General features: G+C 32.7%; 1 protein-coding gene across 4 annotated transcripts; it reads left to right on the top strand.

The window, feature by feature from the left end:
- The first annotated feature begins 464 nt into the window (after positions 1 to 464).
- LOC140439606 (uncharacterized) lies at positions 465 to 22,209 on the top strand. 4 transcript variants are annotated; one of them, XM_072529627.1, is made up of 4 exons: positions 685 to 806; positions 6,381 to 6,537; positions 17,056 to 18,281; positions 19,118 to 22,209. In XM_072529627.1, exon 4 carries the CDS (start codon positions 19,123 to 19,125, stop codon positions 20,242 to 20,244), a length of 1,122 nt encoding a protein of 373 aa, XP_072385728.1. In that variant the 5' UTR covers positions 685 to 806; positions 6,381 to 6,537; positions 17,056 to 18,281; positions 19,118 to 19,122; the 3' UTR covers positions 20,245 to 22,209. The 4 variants fall into 4 exon arrangements, with proteins under 4 accessions (XP_072385725.1, XP_072385726.1, XP_072385727.1 ...); XM_072529626.1 differs by lacking the exon at positions 6,381 to 6,537 and having other exon boundaries at positions 671 to 806; XM_072529624.1 differs by lacking the exons at positions 6,381 to 6,537; positions 17,056 to 18,281 and having other exon boundaries at positions 465 to 806.
- Positions 22,210 to 22,285: the final 76 nt, after the last annotated feature.

Here is a 22,285-nt window from a genome sequence, read left to right as displayed (position 1 = left end):
ACGCAGTGGGATTCTGATATCGTAAATCTTGAATGACGTGCAATCATTTTTATATGAAAAATTCTATAATAATATATTATACGTCATTGGCCCATTCTGCTTGAAAAAATAAGTACGCGCAGACGGAATCAGCCATGTTTTAAACGGAACCAGTGCTGTTCAGTGACATTTTATCTGGTGTGCATAGAAAAATTAACATATGTCAAATTTACTAAATTATTAATCTATAAATATTTAAATTAACAGTTCTGTCGTAGCTCTGTCACACATTTCTCAATCCGACTTTATGTTTCCGTTTAAAATATGGTCCTGACACACTTCAAAGGCGGTATCTGACAGTGAGCATTCTGATTGTTATTTATTCTGTGCTTAATATCGCGTACCCAAATTCGCTGGCGAATGCACCCATATGCAAGCCAATAGAAAAGAAGAAGAAGAAGTTACTCTTAACCGATGACGTTTGGTCAGTTTTTTGCTTCTGTGATTGTGATGAATTAAAAAAATAATTGACCAATGCTTTTGTTTACTTTTAATTATTGTAAATATATTTCTGGAATACCAATCAAATTAAATGGAAGTAAAACAAGAAGTTATGGAAGAGACGTGTAAAATAGAAATAGTTGATAACGAGGTGCATAATGCTTTTCTTAATACCTTTAAAACTGAGATTAAGGAAGAACCCTATACAGAAAGTGCACATACTGCTTTCGATTATTTAAACTATAAGAAAGATCCTTTTTTAAAGACAGAAATAGAATACGATGAAGATAAACAGTGTCTCCTTAAAGTAAAACAAACACATGAAAGTAAGTAATTTGTCTTTAACTACATGCCTATCAAATTGTAAGTACACTTCTAGCGCATATTTATCAGAGAGTATACATAAATACATCGAATAATCTAAATTTTTGGGAAAAAGTACTTAAGTAATATTTGGGTACTAGAGTAGTGAGAGGGAACAATGTCTGCTGAGATGAAATTTATATGAATTCGCTTTCACTTAGGTACTGTTTAATGTACAATGCTTTTTATTGGGTGCTCAATGTTGATTTTTACATATTTTCTGTTTAAAATAACTTTTAAAAATATTCATTATGTTTGTATGAGATTTAGCCACAATTGATTTTAATGAAATTACGTTTTTAACTAATGTTTGACGTTTTAATTTCCACTCTGGAAATCCAAAAAAATCTGGCAAATTGTATAATTAAAAGTTGTTAATAGGTTTTGGTTGAAAAAATCTGAACTTGATGTTTTCACCCTCGGAATATTAAATTCTGACTGTTTTTTTTTGTGTTATTTGTTTGTAATGTGTGTTTATGTAGATTATATGTTTGTGTATTGCATTACATAGTGTACGCATTGTGTTTCATATGTATTCTGTATAAATTGTAGATGATATGTCTGTAACAAAATAAAGAGGACTTAATGAATATACTGGCAGAACCTACTTGATGCACTGGACTATTGCGGTGAAGCCTACCTTTGTGTAGAAACAAGAAAAGAAATTGCGAGGACCCGTTTTCCTAATGAGTCTGAATGCCAATTTCTACCATACAATATAGATAATAGATCCCCAGACAAGTTCACCATACAGGAAATTGGATTAGCTGCTCAAAACATAAGAATCAGTAGATTACCTGGCCTAGATGGAGTCACCAGAAGCCATACAGATTCTAGTACAGGAAAATCCTGAAGACACCAGAAAGGTTTTGAATGAGCTCCTACACAACTAAGAATTCCCAGATCAACTGAAAATTGCAAATTAGTCTTAATCTTAAAACTTGAGAAACTACTTAATTGGACTAGTTCATATGGGCATATATGTTTATTAGATTGTATTGAGAAATTTTATAAATGCTTGATAAAATGTTGTTTTGAACACAAACTCTTAAACACAAGAACAGTTTCTGATCAGCTATAGAAGTGTTGAAATCATTGAAATGCATACCTGAAACAGACAAAAGAACAAGAAATAAATGGTCAATCCTTGTTATGTTCTATGTAAAGAATACCTTCAATTCTGTCAACTGGGATACATCATAAGGATACTGGAACTGCTGGAGTGTCAGATTATCTAATAGATAGATCTAAAAATTAAGTTACTGACTGATATATTAAAGTGACAAGTAAAGAAAAAACTGTCTTTTGAGATACCATAGAGATCTGTATTCGGTCCAATGTTGTCTAATGTATATTACTGCACAGATATGTCAGCAATTGCATATACAGACAACTTAGCTATACTAATAGAAGGTGACACAAATGTGGATGTAATAAATAAGTTAATATATGCTGGAAAAAAGTTATTAGGTGGATTACAAACTAACAGCTTAGAGCTGGTGTCTAATAAAATAGACGACTTAATGAACATACTTTCAGAACCTACTTGATGCACTAGACTTTTGGAGTGAAGCCTTTGTGTAGAAAAAAAAAATTGCGAGAACCCTTTTTCCTAATGAGTCTGAATGCTAATTTCTACCATACAATATAGATAATAGATCCCCAGACAAGTTCACCATACAGGAAATTGGATTAGCTGCTCAAAACATAAGAATCAGTAGTTTACCTGGCCTGGATAGAGTTGCCAGAAGCCATACAGATTCTAGTACAGGAAAATCCTGAAGACACCAGAAAGGTTTGGAATGAGCTCCTGCACAACTAAGAATTTCCAGATCAACTGAAGATTGCAAATTAGTCTTAATCTTAAAACTTGAGAAACTACTCGATTGGGCTAGTTCATATGGGCATATATATTTATTAGATTGTATTGAGAAATTTTATGAATGCTTCATAAAATGTTGTTTTGAACACAAACTCTTAAACACAAGAACAGTTTCTGATCAGCTATTGAAGTGGTGAAATCATTGAAATGCATACCTGAAACAGTCAAAAGAATAAGAAATCAATGGGCAATCCTTGTTATGTTCTATGTAAAGAATACCTTCAATTCTGTCAACTGGGATACATCATAAGGATACTGGAACTGCTGGAGTGTCAGATTATCTAATAGATAGATCTAAAAATTAAGTTACTGACTGATATATTAAAGTGACAAGTAAAGAAAAAACTGTCTTTTGAGATACCATAGAGATCTGTATTCGGTCCAATGTTGTCTAATGTATATTACTGCAGAGATATGTCAGCAATTGCATATACACACAACTTAGCTATACTAATAGAAGGTGACACAAATAATGGATGTAATAAATAAGTTAATATATGCTGGAAAAAAGTTATTAGGTGGATTACAAACTAACAGCTTAGAGCTGGTGTCTAATAAAATAGACGACTTAATGAACATACTTTCAGAACCTACTTGATGCACTAGACTTTTGGAGTGAAGCCTTTGTGTAGAAAAAAAAATTGCGAGAACCCTTTTTCCTAATGAGTCTGAATGCTAATTTCTACCATACAATATAGATAATAGATCCCCAGACAAGTTCACCATACAGGAAATTGGATTAGCTGCTCAAAACATAAGAATCAGTAGTTTACCTGGCCTAGATAGAGTTGCCAGAAGCCATACAGATTCTAGTACAGGAAAATCCTGAAGACACCAGAAAGGTTTGGAATGAGCTCCTGCACAACTAAGAATTTCCAGATCAACTGAAGATTGCAAATTATCTTAATCTTAAAACTTGAGAAACTACTCGATTGGGCTAGTTCATATGGGCATATATATTTACATATTAGATTGTATTGGGAAATTTTATGAATGCCTTATAAAATGTTGTTTTGAACACAAACTCTTAAACACAAGAACAGTTTCTGATCAGCTATAGAAGTGGTGAAATCATTGAAATGCATACCTGAAACAGTCAAAAGAACAAGAAATAAATGGGCAATCCTTGTTATGTTCTATGTAGAGAATACCTTCAATTCCGTCAACTGGGATACATCATAAGGAAACTGGAACTGCTGGAGTGTCAGATTATCTAATAGATAGATCTAAAAATTAAGTTACTGACTGATATATTAAAGTGACAAGTAAAGAAAAAACTGTCTTTTGAGATACCATAGGGATCTGTATTAGGTCCAATGTTGTCAAATGTATATTACTGCAGAGATATGTCAGCAATTGCATATACAGACAACTTAGCAATACTAATAGAAGGTGACACAAATGTGGATGTAATAAATAAGTTAATATATGCTGGAAAAAAGTTATTAGGTGGATTACAAACTAACAGCTTAGAGCTGGTGTCTAATAAAATAGACGACTTAATGAACATACTTTCAGAACCTACTTGATGCACTAGACTTTTGGAGTGAAGCCTTTGTGTAGAAAAAAAAATTGCGAGAACCCTTTTTCCTAATGAGTCTGAATGCTAATTTCTACCATACAATATAGATAATAGATCCCCAGACAAGTTCACCATACAGTAAATTGGATTAGCTGCTCAAAACATAAGAATCAATAGTTTACCTGGCCTAGATGGAGTTGCCAGAAGCCATACAGATTCTAGTACAGGAAAATCCTGAAGACACCAGAAAGGTTTTGAATGAGCTCCTGCACAACTAAGAATTTCCAGATAACTGAAGATTGCAAATTAGTCTTAATCTTAAAACTTGAGAAACTACTCGATTGGGCTAGTTCATATGGGCATATATATTTACATATTAGATTGTATTGGGAAATTCTATGAATGCTTCATAAAATGTTGTTTTGAACACAAACTCTTAAACACAAGAACAGTTTCTGATCAGCTATAGAAGTGGTGAAATCATTGAAATGCATACCTGAAACAGTCAAAAGAACAAGAAATAAATGAGCAATCCTTGTTATGTTCTATGTAGAGAATACCTTCAATTCTGTCAACTGGGATACATCATAAGGAAACTGGAATTGCTGGAGTGACAGATTATCTAATAGATAGATCTAAAAATTAAGTTACTGACTGATATATTAAAGTGACAAGTAAAGAAAAAACTGTCTTTTGGGATACCATAGGGATCTGTATTAGGTCCAATGTTGTCGAATGTATATTACTGCAGAGATATGTCAGCAATTGCATATACAGACAACTTAGCAATATTAATAGAAGGTGACACAAATGTGGGTGTAATAAATAACTTAATATATATGCTGGAAAAAAGTTATTAGGTGGATTACAACTAACAGCTTAGAGCTGGTGTCTAATAAAACAGAGATAATTATACTAAAAGGATCCAGAGTGATAGCCAACCTGATTTTTCATTTTACATGTACAAAGATAGTACCAACCAACTGTGCTAAATACACTTAATACTGTTTATTCATGTTAAAAATCTAAAATCTTACACACATTAATCACGTACAAAACCTCAATTAAAATTAAAATTATGTTGTACATATTCATGAATTGTATAAAAGGAATTTTTTATCAATATTTTTTTAATTTTATTTTCAAATTCCTTTTCAGGCATGTTTCTTATATTCTCAGGCCGAAAAACATTTTTTTGCCCAATATCCTTGTCCATTTTGACACCTTCTCAAATGCCAATATGCTGATATCATATCCTGCTTGTGAATATATCTTAACTGTATTGATCTTCATGACTTCTATAAAGATTGATATTTCTCTTCATGAATCGAAGGTTTTCTAGAATGAAATGTATGTGCCCGTACAGTAAGAATTCCCAATGTTTCATAAGCCTGATAGGCCTCCCTAAATCCCAAACCAGCAAGGACCCTCAGTCTCCAGTGAGACATATTTTGAAAGGTTCCTCAAAATAAAGAGACTTATTAGTTTTTTGCACAAGCTATTAATATGTGGACCCCACTCTAATTTTGGGCCCAAAAGAACAAGAAACTCAATTTCTCTGACTCCCATCATTCATATCACTCACATTTCTCATTGTGAAAATCACTTGTTTAGTTTTATTGTTTTTCAGAACCAACCTATTTGCAGCAAACCATTGCTCAGTTCTCTGCCATATCATCGTAGAACTCTCCAGCAAATCCTTAATGGCCAGCTGCAAAGGCCACCATAGTGTCATTTGCAAAGAATATACTTAGCATTATGTTCCATATTTGGAAGATCATTTATATAAATCAAAAATAAAATAGGGCCCAGTATTGAACTCTGGGGTACTTCAATATGTAACACACTCTATAGACAACACCTTACCAATCCTGACAACTTATTTTATGTGCTCAATACTCTCAAAACAAAAGTTATATTTTTCTAATTTCTGCAGGAGAATTTCATGGCTGGCCAAGTCAAAAGCCTTGCTCAAGTCACACAAAAGGACTGGGTTAAATTGAAGTCTATGAATTGACTCAGTAATATACAATATAAGGTTTAAAATGCCTAAAACTGTATTTTTATTTTTGCGAAAACCAAATTAACACTCAAAAAACATACCATTGACCTCAAAAAATCTACTGTTTGTAGTGCCACTCCACAATTTTCGAAATAATTGGCAGCAGTGAGATTGGCAGATAATTTTCTGGCAGGTTTGATTTCCCTTTTTTGAAGATTGGATGAATTATCGCTTTTTATAGACAGATGGAAAACATTTTCTTTGATACAGATATTAATAATTAGCTTAGTAAGTGGAATTATTATGATATTTTTTATTGTTTTGATTAACTTACATTCAGTCCAGGAATGTCACAGCTGTTTTTATTTTTTAAATTATTGATAATATCCCATACTGTGTTGAAAATAACTTCAGAGAAAGAAAATTGATTTAATATATTTATTAGAGTTACATCTATTTGATTCAGAATTGAAACTGGGATATCTATCTGTTAAAAAAATCATTAAAGATATTTGGACTGATATTAGGAGGTTGACTAGTATTTTTCTTAATGCCACAATGTTTATTTATGATTTTCCACACAGACTCTATTGGATTACTAGAATAACTGATGATGTTGTTATTTTCCATGATTTTTGCATTTTGTATTGTATTTTTTAAAGTCTTTACATGTCCTCTCAATGTCTGGTGACCAGTATTGATTTTTAAGCTGTTCTAAAAAGTGCAGTTGATCACACGTAGTGTTGAGGTCATTGTTAAACCAATTAATTTGATTAGTTTACTTAACCCTTACCTTATATCTTTCTTTGGCAGGTACATTCTTCTTTTATGTTTCTGTTGCAGTTAAAAGATATAAGGTAAGGGCCAAGCAAATTAAAAAAATTAATTGGTTTAACAATGACTTAAACTCTATGTAGGGGAAATGAGCCTATGATGGACCCCTTAAGGAAAAAGCTCCATAATAATTTTAATTATTTACTAAGCAGGCTTTAAATGTGACCACATAACGTCTTGTTATTTGTATAATATGCAAATTTTTCCAATTTTGATAAAAATTAAGATGACAAAAGTTATTCATAGTTTACTAAAATCCTGTTAAGGGCCCATCATTGGCATATATGCGCTAATGATGGACCCGTTGCATTTTGTATAAAATAAGTAAATACCAAATTATTTTATTAAACCAAAAGATATTCTAAATGATAAATAATATTACAAATAGGTATTTTTAAGAAAAAAGTTACAAGCACAGTTCAGATACAAATTGTTTACATCCAGGATTTACATCTGCACATTTGTTGTGACACCAATTCTTACACACTTGACAACGAATCCATTTGTTTTTGGATCGTGAATGCGAAAATAGTTCGTTACAGTAAATGCAAGCTGCATCGTCCGAGTCGTCTTCTTCAAAAGAAGATTCACAATCATCTTCAGAACTGTTTGTAGTTGAAACACGAACTTGCCTTTTCACTTTGCTTGCGTCTTGTTTTCTTTTTTTGCTTCTTCTGCAATTTTTTGTTTTATATCATCAATTTCTGGCGTTGAATTTAAATATCCTGTTTTACCCCGTTTTCTACCCCTTTTCTGAGTTACTTCAACTACTCCATCTAAAGGATGAGGACAAATATCTTCGACTGAGATGTTTAGGACTGACGATGATGTTGATTTCTGATCAATGATTTTTGATAAACCTTCAATCGAAGAAACATTTTGGTTCCGATGTCCCGGTAGTGAGTTCTCGTCAGAACATCCTGGTAGTGGGTTTTGTTCATAATTTCCTCTATCTGTTGTTATAGACCTCAAAAATTGTCAATCCTCGAAGACATCTGGATTGAACGGTTCTATTCCTGTCTTTTTAAATGCATTTATTGCATTTGATGGAAGAGCACTTTTTAAATATGCTCTATTAAAGATACTGGCTACTTTAAATTGGGTAACTGTTTTATCTTGATTCTGTCGCAGTCATAATTGAATTTCTTGGCCGTAGTAAGTTTGAAGTGGTCTAAAAAATCCTACGTCCAAAGGTTGAACGTGATGAGAGCAGTAAGCAGGAAAACAAAACATAATAATACCGTTTTCTTTTGCAAACTGGAGAACTTTATGACTTTATGAATTTTATGACTATCATGACCATCGAGTAACAACAAAACTTCGTTGGTTTTAGAAGCCTTTGAATCCCTTAAAAAATGTTGCAGCCAGAGACACAAAATGTCTTAAGTCATCCATCCTTTTTCTTGAGCGAAGGCTACACTTCCAGTAGGTGCATCGATCATAAGTTCGTCTTTCTTTCTCTGTCGAGGAAAAATCAAAGCAGGAGGAACATATGTTCCAATTGCATTCATTGCACATACGACCGTAACATGTAGACCGCGCTCTGCACTACTTAAAGCACCAACTTGTTTGCGACCTTTACTATATAGCATAAATCTTCTGCGATCTCTTTTGCACAGTTGTCAAACCGGACTCGTCCATGTTATGGAACGTTATGTTTTGGAACGTTAAATGTTTTTGCTGCCAGCTTAAACCCCATAGTTTTTTTTTGTATGCTTTTCAAAGCTTGCTGCATATTACTCTCATTCCACTGTTGCCTTTTATGAGGATCCATCCCTGTAAAATGTATTATGTTAATCTTTAAGTAGCAACTCATTTCTTTTTCCTATGATGGACCCCTAGTCCGTCATACATAACGACAAAGGGGTCCATCATAGGCAAATAGACAAGACAGTAAATTTAATTCTGTTACTTTTGTTTTGACCATTCTAACCTAAAACAAAGTATAGTATTTGACAAAGAAAGTGTAGTCATTTTATACAAAACAAAAGCAACACTTAACTTAACGTATGTTACCAGTAAAATATTACTTATCAAAAAATTTTATTAGATCAGCAACGCCAAATTTTAATTTTATTTCACAAATTTACTGTTATAACCGCCACGGGTCTGAAACTTTGCAAATACTAAACCACAAACTTCGTGCGCAAGCAGCAACCGGCGATGTACATGTAACCGCGCCATATTTGAAATTATAGCAGGGGGTCCATCATAGGCAGGGGTCCAACATAGGCACACTTCCCCATGATCAACTGCACTTTTTAGAACAGGTTAAAAAACAGTACTGGTCACCCCAGACATTGCGAGGACTTATAAAGACTTTAAAATGCAATACGGAATGTAAAAATAATGGCAAAGAACAACATCATCAGTTATATATTTGAACTTATGTACGAATGTCTCGATAAAGAAATGACATTGTACACTGACAACTGGTACACCAGCATAGAGTTAGCTGAAAAGTTACAAAGCAGAAAAACACATCTAGTAAGAACACTACAAAGAAATCGTAAAGGTATTCCGAAAAAAGTAGTGGTAAGCAAACTGAAGAAGAGTGAAATTGTAGGAAGAGATAGAAATGGCATTGTCATTGTTAAATGGAAAGATAAACGCGATGTCCTGATGCTTACTACCAAACACAAACTGAATTTTATTGACATTCCAGGTAGAATTCAGGTCAAAAACAAGCCGGTAGCTATTGTGACTTTTAATAATGCAAAAAGTTTCATTGCTGTATCTGATCAATTATCGTCGTATTCTACCTCTATTAGACGGAGCATTAAATAGTACAGGAAGGTGACAGTTAAACTACTTACTAGAACAATACTTACTGGATTAACTTATATAATAACAAAACTGTACCAGAAAGAACAGATTTCAAAGAAAAATTGTGCTTGAAACTACTTTCAAAAGGTAAACAAAGTTATATTTCCCACAACACACCCCCAGAATATAAATTTATTCAAGTAGGTAAAAAAAGTTGGTGCGTAATTTGTTACCAACGAAATAAAGATGATCGTAGACGAGATTATGCAATAAATAAAACTAAGAAAGTTACCACTAAATGTCAAGTCTGTGATCAAAAATTTCTCTGCTTAGAATGTTTTTTTTATAAGCACAAAATTTTCCCAAAATAGTCATTAGAGTATAATAGTATAATAATATATGTGTTATTATTTTATTTTATAGTACATTATTGTATCTATTGTACCTATTACTAATCACAATAAACACTTTTGTAAAACAGATCAAAATTGACAATTAATTAGCGTTTAAGTTGTAAAAAAATCCACTATAATTATTCAACTAATAATAGAAAAATGACGAACTATTTTTTTCTCAGGCTAAGATCATTTTTAATTTGCCCCAGGCCCCGCTAAGTTATATTGGAAATACATGTAAAGTGTACTCCTGTAGAATACTCATGGCCAAACGATCTTTACTGAGTGTGTATATGTAAATATACACGTGGCGGTTTGATCTCAGACACTGTATATATTCAGGTATACACATGGCAGTCAAAGTGTTAAAAAAGTTTACTTAAGCCACCAACTTACGCAGGCATACTTTATATAAGTGCTCGAAACAGTTTGTAACCAATATAATATTCCAAAAGGATACTGGGAAAAAACCTTTTGCGTGTGAAATATCCACCAAACAGTTTGTAACATAATTATGTTAAAAGACATAAGATAGTACACAATGGGAAATAACATTATGCATGTGAAATTTACACCAAACAGTTTTCACTCAGTTCTTATTTAAAACTACGTACATGCTTGGACTGGCTGTATGGGTCCCTAAGCGATACCTTACTATTTTGAGAAAAAGCGCTGATGGAAACTTACTATATAAAAGTTAATGTTATTTTATAAATATAAAATTTTAATGAAAATCTTGAGTCAATCTGTTGAAGTTGCTAAATATTTCTGTCGAAATGCATATATGAATGGCGCCTGATAACGTTGAAAGTGGGGCCACTTTGGCGGTTTTTAACAGAATTTAGTCAAACTGTTTGGGACATTAAAAGTGAAGGAAATCAAGTACAATATAGTGAAGTTGTATTACAGTTACTGTCTGCAATGCCTGAAATATATCAATCAGTTACCACAGCAATTTTTTAAAACTTTGTTAAAAAGAATCTACTAATGGAAGAAGCAGGTCTTCAAATTGTATTCAAAGAGAACAGAAAATCTACTGTTGATTCTCGTAGTGAAAAGCTAATTATGGTGGGTTATTCAGATAATGGTTACCAGGACCGGTTCTAAGGGTTTTAGCGCTCCGGCCAAAACAAAATTTGGCGCCTTTTTATACAAGAATATACAAATTTAAATAACGAAAATAATTTTAAGAAATGACAAAAAACTCATCATGCAAAACCCTCCAATAAGAAATGCAAAAAACATACACAAAAGCTAAAAATTTTGAATAACATTTAAAGAATACATTCCAACCAAACGAGGGAGATGACCTTAAAGGAACTGACTTATTTAGACTGAAAAGACGAAATAAAAATTAAATGTGTTGCTCCTAAGTCCAAAAGGGGATAAATGAAAATATTAGTCCTGGAAAAGAGCCTGGATTCGATCTGGTAACAGGAAAAATATTAAAAGCTTCCAAAATAAGCTATAGCGAAAATTACTCACTTATAAATGCATCATTCAGACTTAAGTAAGCACCGATTAACTGGAAAGTTGCGGAGGTCATAATGATAGCAAAGCCCTGTAAACCGGAAAATGATGTTTTATCATACAGATATCTCTGTTGCCTATACTATCGAAAGTATTTAAAAATCTATTGCTAAAAAGATTAAAACCAATAATAGATCCAAAGTCATTCTACTTTGGATCAAATACAAAGAATAACTAATTTAATAGAAAGAGCAGTGGAAGGAAAGACAGTTTGTTTAGCCGTCTTTCTGGATCCTGCTCAAGCTTTCGATATAGAGTATTGCATAAGGTCCTTATTCACAAACTAAAAAGAGTACTAGCAAATTAATATTCCCAATTATTAGAATCTTCCATTTTAAACAGAATCTTCGGAGTCAAGCAGGAGGAGGCCTAGTCTGGACTAAAAGAAATCAAAGTGGGAGTGTACTGGGATCACACTCTACCTATTGTAGGCACCGACAAAATTTTTAATTTCTAATTTAACTGAACTGCCACCGTGCTTCGGAGGGCACGTAAAGCCGTCGGTCCCGGCTACGAAAGTAGTCGTTAAGTCATGTTAGGGGCGCTTGCGCGACCTGAAAACCCTAACGCTAGACTTTAGCCAGAAGGTTACACGAACTTTACTTTACCTATTGTACACTAATTATATTCCAGAAATTGAAGAAGATAATAGGCACTTTCGCTGACCATCAATCTTGGTGTTTAACGATCTAAGAAGGATCCTTTGATTGATGATTTGATAATATTTTCAAAACTGGAGAACAATATTATCTTTTAAAGTTTGAGTTAAAGAAAAAATTTAAATGGAAAGAGTTTGGTAGTGAAAAATTAGTATTTTAGGTTTACAGATAAGTAAAATTGGAAATAAAGTTTATATTTCATAAAAGGAATTAATTAACAAAATCTTGCACAGATTTAAGTAATATGAGTAATAGCTAAAAAGAAATAAGAATAAGACTTACTCACAATCAATTTATTCTACCACCAACTACCGGTTTCGCATACTATAATCTATAATTTGCTATGCATCTTCAGGTCAACGGTGCATGGTAAAATAAGTGCTGAAAATATAATAATCCGTATTAGGGTGCTGTCTGGTACAGAATAAACACCAATTATGCCAATATTATATGTGTGTGATTATTAAATATGACTTTAAAATTGATTAAGTCAAACAAAATAAAACTTGTGAAAAAAACAATCCAGTAAAATTGAAATTAAATAAATAAATATTACTTAGATGCAAGGATTATTAAATGTTTGAGAAAACATAGGTAAAAAACTTATGGTAAACTGGTGACAGGTGATCATCGGTTTTACTGTAACTATTTAACAAATAAAGGGAAACTTCTTAAGGGGGAAAGATATTAACAACTAGACTAGAATATTAATATCTTCTCCCCTCAAGAATTTTCCCTTTATTCGTTAAATGGTTGCAGTAAAAACCGATGATCACCTGCCACCAGTTTGCCGTAACCGTTTTTAAATATGTTTTTTCAAATATTTAATAATAATCCTTGTATTGGCAAGTAATGTAAGTAACCAGACAGTACCCTAATACGAGTTTTTATATTTTCAGCATTCAGTTTACCATGTACCGTTGACCTGAAGATGCATATAATATTTTTCACCTAAGCAATTTTAATTTAATGCTTTCCAATTAAATGCTGGTAACTTTATTACTCGGTCGGTCAGATAGCCAAGCGGGCTGGGCGGCCGGCTTCTCATTCGCTTCACTGCGAGTGGTTCAGTGGACGTGGGTTCGGTCCCCAGCTCGGTGTACAGAAAAACAAAAAGTCTAACGCAGCAGTTTAAAATTCTAGATGAATCTGCGGCTTAGACTAGAATATGCTGGTGTCTGATCGGCCTATGGTGGAGCAGTACTTCAAGAGATAAGGGCTTGCGTCTCGGTGATACTCCTCCATAGATCCCTACCGGAAGGGCGTGACGCCTAAAATACCGGGTATATATATATATATATATATATATATATATATATATATATATATATATATGTATAAAGCGGCGATATATTTTACACTACCTTTATGAATAACATTTTACTGCTCTGTTGTTTCAATCAGCACTGCTCAACAAGTTACCGTTTATTCTTTTTAATATTTTATTGCAATAGTACTAGTACGGAATAATTTTTTTTTAAATTTCTTCTGACGTATCGTATAATGTAGGTTTACCCAATAATCAAAGTTATGCCTTTACAAGAACATCTTATTTGAAAAATAAGAAGTAAATACCATGTGTCATAATAATTGTAATCTACTTTATACACACTTTAAAAATTCGTTTAATAATGTATTTCTTAAATCCACACAATCATTGAAAAATGATTCATGCTATATAAAAATATCTTTCTGTTAACGACACTGCCATCGACAAAGTAGATCAAATTCAAACGTCATCATATTTCTCTTCTGTTTATCGTTAAAAAGTAATTGATGGTCGTGGGTTGTATTGGTGTTATTTAATAATTTAACAAAATACATAATCAGCAAAAATCTTATTTAAAACATGCGAACGGTTTTTGCAATCACAATCAATGCAGTGATAATGCTTGTTTAGCATTGGCTGTTAAATAATTTGTGTTCGATTGTTTCGTCTGTTGTACAACCCTCGTCCTTTTTAGGGTGTAGTAGTTGTATATAAGTACCTATTTTTTATAGTAGTGTAGTGAAGCGGTACTTTAAAGCAAAATTAGTAATTTGGAAGAAAATAAAATACAATCGAAACTTGTATCGAGAGTGTTATCTCCAGAAGAACGGCGTTTAGTTCTAATAGTCGAAAGTTATTTCCATTTGGAAAAAAATAATATGGGTCCATTGACATCTGTTATGGCAGTTCAGAAACGCACATGCAATGCTTGTTGTATCTCAGAGAGGACATTCCGAATAATTAATAACATGAGTGAGGATGAAATAAATAAAGTAAGCAAGAGAATAAAAGCAAAAAATAAAAGACAAGGAACTGTGTGATATTAGTTTAACAAGTTTGTGGAGAGTGCTGAAACATTTAGGTTTTCGATATAAAAAGACAAATAATAGGCAAGTATTGTGTGAACTCTCTAATGTTGTTTCAAAACGGTGGCATTTTTTAAGAAAGTACATGAACAATAAAACGTCTGATAGTCCGAGGCAAGTTGTATTTTTAGATGAAACTTGGATTTTCGCTAAAGGAAATATGTCAAAATCATCCTGGCAAGATGACACCACGAAATGTTATTCTTCTAATCATTCCGGTAATGTTAAACGCTACATTATACTTCATGCTGGAAATGATGAGGGTTTTATTCCTGATTCTAGTTTATTTTTTTCGTAAACAAAGAATACAGGTGATTACCATGGAATGATGGATGCAAATATTTTTGAAGAATGGTTTGAAGAAAATTTGTTAAAAAAATTGGAGCGACCATCCATAATAGTGTTGGATAATGCATCCTACTACTCAAGAGTAGAAGAGAGATTTCCTTCAAGCAGCTGGACAAAAGAAGAAATAAAGTTGTGGTTGACAGAAAAGAAAATTTATCACAGCGACATATTTTTAAAAAGTCGATTTACTTCAAAGGTGTGGAGAGCACAAAATTCAAAAGAAATTTGTTACTGACCAAATGGCTCTTAAATATGAGCATGAAGTTCTTCGACTTCCGCCCTACCATTGCAACTATAATGCAGTTGAGTTAGTTTGGGGTATAGCCAAAAATTTTTATGATAAACATGCATCCAAAACAACAGATGACGCTAGCGTTCTTAGTTTATGGAAAGAATCGCTAGAACAAATAAAGGCAGAACAATGACAAAATTGTATTAGACATACGGAAGACATACTCGTTCAGTCTTTTCAAACCGAGCGAGTTATAGATGAGGTCCGGCCTCTAATTATTCGGATAGACAATTCAGATAGTGACGACTCTAATAGTGAAATATCAGACAGTGAATAGGGCAAATCGTTTGCTAAAAAGAAGTAACAAAAAAGTGTTTCGGGAATTCAATTCGGACTTTGTGGTGTGATTTAGTTAAACGATAAAGTACCTTCGGTCTAATTACTGGACTGCATACTCTCAATAGCTTTGGTGTTGATAGAATAGAAAAAAAGAGAAAATTACTGGACTACACGTGTTTAAACATTTTGTTTTGCTGAAAACTCGGAAGTGATTTAGTGCCAATTTGTTTCAAGGTTATATTTAATACAATGTCTGTAGAAAGTAAAGTCTTGGATGTATAAATTTGGACATACCAGCAACTTGGCAAGTATTCTCCAATTTAACTGCATGCAAAACCATGCGTATAATTTTCACTCTACGCAAAATACTTATAGAGACCTTGATGAACATTTGATGTCGACAAATAATTTCGACTATTCGAAATATTCCGTCCCACTTCTTTTAACACACCCTGTATATACATATTATATTCATTTTATTTGCCTTTGATATAGTAAAATTCAATATTACTGAACATAAAATACAGGAAATTAAATATTTTTACTTTTCAAGCGATCGGAATTAAATATTAACGCCCCACTGTTTGAGGCCCACTGATCATATCTTAATTACATATCGGACGTCATAGGGTAAAAGGATTATAGCAAATTATAGTATGTGAAACCGGTCGTTGGCGGTAGAATAAATTGATTGTGATGTATTCTTATTTCTTTTTACCTACTTAATAATAATGTTATTTATTCTAAAACTAAGAAGGAAATTGTAATGTCACTATCTAGTGCAGATGCCGAATATATGGCATTATCTTCATGTGTTACAGAAAATTTGATCTTTAGTCAGATGTTAAAAGAGATTTTTAAACTATGTATAATATACTTGTGTATAAAGATAACCAATCATGTACATATTAAGATGGCTTCTACATTAGAATCAAAAAGAACCAAACATATTGATGTTTGACATCACTTTATCAAAAATTGTTTTGAAAAGGAACTCATTGCTTTAAATGTACCGTCTGAGCTGCAACAAGCTGATATTTTTACAAAGTTGTTGGCACTACCTATGCAAGACAAGTATGTCAACGAGTCAAAAAGCAGTTTATATCGTAACCGAGCATTATTGTTATAATAAAAACGTTTATATTTGTCAACGTATCCTTTGTAATATTCCATCTAATTAGATTCTTTATCACTAAGTAATAAGACCAATCGCATAGTTTTAAAGAATTAGTATTTTCATTATAAATTTAATATACTTACACAAGAAGTTTCACACTTCCTTGTAATTTTTTTACTATTATTTTTTGCTCTTGCTTAATACCGTTTTAATGGATAACTACGATTTTAGGTTTCATGTGTGAAGATATAGAAACTGATGAAACCAACGAATTAAAAGAACATATTATAAGTCATCAATTGAATCAATGTACAACTGATGTTAGGAAAGTGAATACTATGGAAAAATATTTTGAGTGTCAAAATTGTTTTAAAAAGTATACAAGAAAGAAAAATTTGACTAGACATCTAAAAGAGCACAACAGGCCAAATCCTGCCACGTGTAAAATTTGCTCAAAACAATTTGCACACAATTCCACCTTGCGTGTTCACATGAATATACATTCTTCTGACAAACTTCTTACATGTCAAATTTGCACCAAAAATTTTGTAACAAATAAAGATTTAAAAAGACATATGATGGTACATACTGGTGAAAAACCTTTTGCATGTGAAATATGTCCGAAACAGTTTTCACAAAGTGCTCATTTAAAAGTTCATATGATGACGCATACTGGTGAAAAACCTTTTTCGTGTGAAGTTTGCACTAAACAGTTTACACAAAGTTCTTCTTTAAAAGTACATATGCAAATACACACTGGAGAAAGCCAATTTGATTGTAAAATGTGCACTAAACAGTTTTCACACAGTTCTTCTTTAAAACTAAATATGAAAATGCATACTGAAGATAACCTTTTTGCGTGTAAAATTTGCCCCAAAAAATTTACGCGAAATCGTGATTTAACAAGACATTTGTTTGTACACACTGGAGGAAAACAATTTTTATGCGAAATATGCTTGAAACAGTTTTCACGGGGTTCTTCGTTAAAATTACATATGAATATGCACACCAGAGACAACCTTTTTGCGTGTGAAATTTGTCTCAAACAATTTTTACGAAATCGCGATTTAACAAGACATTTGTGTGTACATACTGAAGAAAAACTATTTATGTGCGAAATATGCACAAAACAGTTTTCACGAGGCTCTTCTTTAAAACAACATATGAAATCGCATACTGGAGACATTCATTTTGCAAGAAAAATTAAGTTTTCAACAAGTACCAAACACATATAGACATTATTAGTGGTCTGTGTATAGACCTAGACTGCAAGTAGCACTTAGTTTGAAACTGATATTTTTTGTATTAGGATCCATACAGCCAAAAACACTGTTACTAATTGTAATATATTGATTAGGTTGAGTAGTACTGGATATTTTAGAGTGTTGGACACAATTGTCTACTCAGGATTAATGTTATCTGTACTAATTATTGACTGATACAGTCAGTGTAGACAGGTAAACATAACTTCATGGAATTGTTTTGTTTTATAGATTCATCATACTTTTTTGTTTTTTTGACTGTTATCCTTCCCCTATATCTGCTCCCATCAACCGATCGGGCATATTCTGCCTCAGAATAGAAGAGCACACGGTCGGTAGTTGTCAAAGCGGTCAGGATGTCCCCCCTCACCTGATATTGGTGAGTTTTTTGAGGATGTTGATTTTGACTGCCACTTTATGTCGTGTTTTCTCGCATTAGTGTCTATATGTTAGAGACCTGGCTAGCGTGAAACTCAAGTAGATTGTTTTCTCCGTATGTTCTAGAATAACACCATCCAATCGGACTTAAAGCCTCTTTTTTGCTTGGCGGGTGTGGAAATGGAAGAAACTTAGTTGCGTCTCATGGTCTCAATGGCCACCTCTAATTTGCTTTCCAATTCCTCAAAAGTTCTAGCCTGCGCAGTGATGGCCCAGGTTTTCGGCAAAAAGAAAATGTTCTGTATACTCTGGTCTTGGTTGGTCGTTCGTGTATGTATTAAATAGAAAGGGAGAAAAATGCTTCCGTGGGCCAGTCCATTATTCTGTCTCCTCCATCGGTTTTTTTTTCGCTCCAGAGTGGCATAGTTTTGTAAAGAAGGCTTCACAATTTTTACTAAGTAGTAATCTTTGAGCACATCGTTTGAGTTTTGTCAACAACATATAATTCACTGTATTGTACAGAGAGCTCAGATCGACCAGTGCAAGTCCTGGTATTTTCTTGTACTTACCTTAACTGTGTCTCTTCTAAGTAACTATTTTTTGTTTTTACTTTCGTTGCTTAATATCATTTTAAATTATAACTACAATTTTAGGTTTCATGTGTGAAGATATACCAACTGATGAAAACAACGAATTGAAAGATCGTATTATAAGTAACCAATTGAACCAATCTATAACTGCCATCAAGAGGGTGAACGCTGTAGAAAAATCTTTTACGCGTAAATTTTACACCGAACAGTTTCAACAAAGTTCCGATTTAACAAGACACTTGAGCATACACAATGAAGAAAAACTGTATTTATGTAAAATATGCACAAAACAATTTTTACATAGTTCTAAATTACAAGATCACATGATAACGCATACTGTGAAAAAACCTTTTGCATGTGAGATATGTTCTAAACAGTTTTCACAAAATACTCATTTAAAAGATCATATATCAACGCATTCTCAAGCAAAACCATTTGCATGTGAAATTTGTACTAGTCAGTTTTCAAGAAGTTTCAATTTAAAATTACATATGAGGTTGCATACTGGACAAAAACCGTTTGTATGTGAAATATGCACCAAGCAGTTTTCACACAGTTATTATTTAAAACTACATATGAAAATGCACACTGGAGAAAAAGAATTTCCATGTGAAATATGCTCCAAACAGTTTTCTCAAAGTGCTCACTTAAAAGTTCATATGGTAACGCATACTGGTGACAAACCTTTTGCGTGTAAAGTTTGCACCAAACGGTTTACACAAAGTTCTTCTTTAAAAGTACATATGAAAATACACACTGGAGAAAGTCAATTTGAATGTGAATTATGCACCAAACAGTTTTCACATCGTTATACTTTAAAACTACATATGAAAATTCACACTGGCGACAACCTTTTTGCGTGTAAAATTTGTCCGAAAAAATTTACACGAAATACTGATTTAACAAGACATTTGTGTGTACATACTCGAGAAAAACCATGTGTATGCGAAATATGCACGAAACAGTTTTCACGTAGTTCTAACTTAAAAGTTCACATGAGAACGCACACTGGGGAAAAACCTTTTGCATGTGAAATATGTTCCAAACAGTTTTTACAAAATATTCATTTAAAAGCCCATATATTAACGCATACTCAAGAAAAACCATTTGCATGTGAAATTTGTACCAGGCAATTTTCAAGAAGTTCTACTTTAAAATTACATATGAGAGTGCATACTGGGGAAAGATAATAGTTTTTACCATGGTACAATGAACACAAGGTATGATACATAATGTTCCAAAATCGGTTCGCTTCGCGCATGGCGTAGTCAAAAACGCTTCTTCACGCAACATTTGAATGTAGTTGTAGAAGAAATAGTTTTAATTTAAAATTTTTTTTATATAATTTGGCTAATTTAATTATAGTAATTATAAAGAAATGATAAAATTATGTTATTATAATATTTAATCATAAATAATAATTTGAAGTTAATTTAATTTTATTGATTTTTTGTTAACATAGATATCCTTTATAAAACAAGTTTTAATTATCTTTTATTACACGTAGGTACATGTTGATAAACTTATACTCCAGAGTTCGATGTTTCAGATGTTTAAAAAGATACCAAAAAGTGGTATCTACATAAAAATGGGTCGAGTATAGCTAAAAATTTTAAAATTTTTTTCAAATATACAAGGTATTCCCACTTCTTAATTTGTTAATAATCACTTTGTAATGTAGGTGCACTAAATTTGTACGTATATGCTGAACTAAACACAAAATCAAAATAAATAATGATAAAGTCAACTTTATTTAGATCGGATGAGCTAGCTGCCTATCGAATATGAGTGTAGTGAGGTCACACAATATTGCACAATGTTTTAAATGATATCTTCTGTAATTTTCACACATAAAATTATCTTGATATTGCTTAATAATGATAATATGTAAGCACTACGAGCCTACTAGGCTCATGGCTTGATGTACTATTCTTTGTTACTCCCTTTTCCTTCCTAGTTCGTTACATTAAGTTTTCTCATATCTTCTTTTACTTCGTTGCTCCATCTTGACCTCGCTTCGTCTTCGTCTTTTGCATACCAATGCACTAGGTAGTATCATTCTTGGAATTCTAGATGGAATCAGTCTCTGCACATGGCCCAACCATCTAGGTCTTTGAACCTTAATTACCGCTAATATGTTGCCACCAGATTTTACGCTTCCAAACTAATAAAAACTTCTGGTGTTTCTTTGTTGTGACCCATTTTTCAGAAGCATACATCACTATTGGCCTTATTACGGTCTTGTATGTCCTTAGTTTTGCTCTTCGAGATATATTTTTGCTTCTTAACAACCCATTGAGAGCATATATAGCGCGGTTGCCAGACATAATTCTTTTCTGTATTTCTTCCTCACAGTTAGGTTCTCTTATAAAGACATTTCCTAAGTACTCAAATCTTTTAATTTTTTCGAATTTATATTGTGTTACCTTTGCTGTTATCATTGTTATGTACTGCCCCCGAAGGAATTTCTTATGTGTGCATTCCATATACTTTGTTTTTGCTTAATTTATATACATTCCCTTGGTTGCTACCTTCTCTTTCAGTTTCATGACTGTTTCTATCAGCTCTATTTTCCTTCTAGCCAAGATTACCAAGTCGTTAGCAAATGCTAAGCAGTGATGTTTTTTTGTGGTAAAATCAAGAATTCTTTTAACGCTATGTTTAAAAGACTTAGAAGATAACTGTTTATATCGTATGGGTGTAGACTTTGTTACAGAAAATTGTAAAATTTTATGGACAAAGCTTACAAAAAGTCAGAAAATAAAAATAATTAAAATTTATTGAAATTACAAAAATCGCCAATATCACAAAATAGAAGATAATAAAATAAACAATTAATTGCTAAATTTAAATAAATTGCAAATTGCATAATGATATAGATATACAATGGACAATAAAAACTTTTAGTTTTACAAAAAAAACTACTATACAGTATAAAAAACTAAACACCACAGGTAGTTTTTAAGGCACTATAATTCTTTAACTGAAGAAAAAGGCGGTGAATTGATACAAAAAAACTCGTTAACTATCATTACAAATAATGGGTTCGAGCGTTCTTGACTACGTAACACGCCTGGGTCAGCTGTCAAATGTCTTGCGCAATATGATACCTTGTGTTCATTGCACTATGAGTTTTTACCATAGATAAAATTACACCTAGATTGGTAACAGGGATAGCCAAGGTCAAATCATGTTCGGATTAGGCGCCCATTCGTTTGGTGGCGCTGCTAG

This window comes from Diabrotica undecimpunctata, chromosome 4 (genome assembly GCF_040954645.1).
Source record: "Diabrotica undecimpunctata isolate CICGRU chromosome 4, icDiaUnde3, whole genome shotgun sequence".
Taxonomy (NCBI): domain Eukaryota; kingdom Metazoa; phylum Arthropoda; class Insecta; order Coleoptera; family Chrysomelidae; genus Diabrotica; species Diabrotica undecimpunctata.
This window is presented reverse-complemented; position numbering and strand designations above follow the sequence as displayed.

Excerpts from the sequence above, each read along its gene's own strand:
- LOC140439606 (XM_072529624.1), top strand. The coding sequence starts at position 572 with ATGGAAGTAAAACAAGAAGTTATGGAAGAGACGTGTAAAATAGAAATA. Across the intron at positions 807-19,117 it reads AGTAAAACAAACACATGAAA|GTTTCATGTGTGAAGATATA; the intron begins GTAAGTAATTTG and ends CTACAATTTTAG.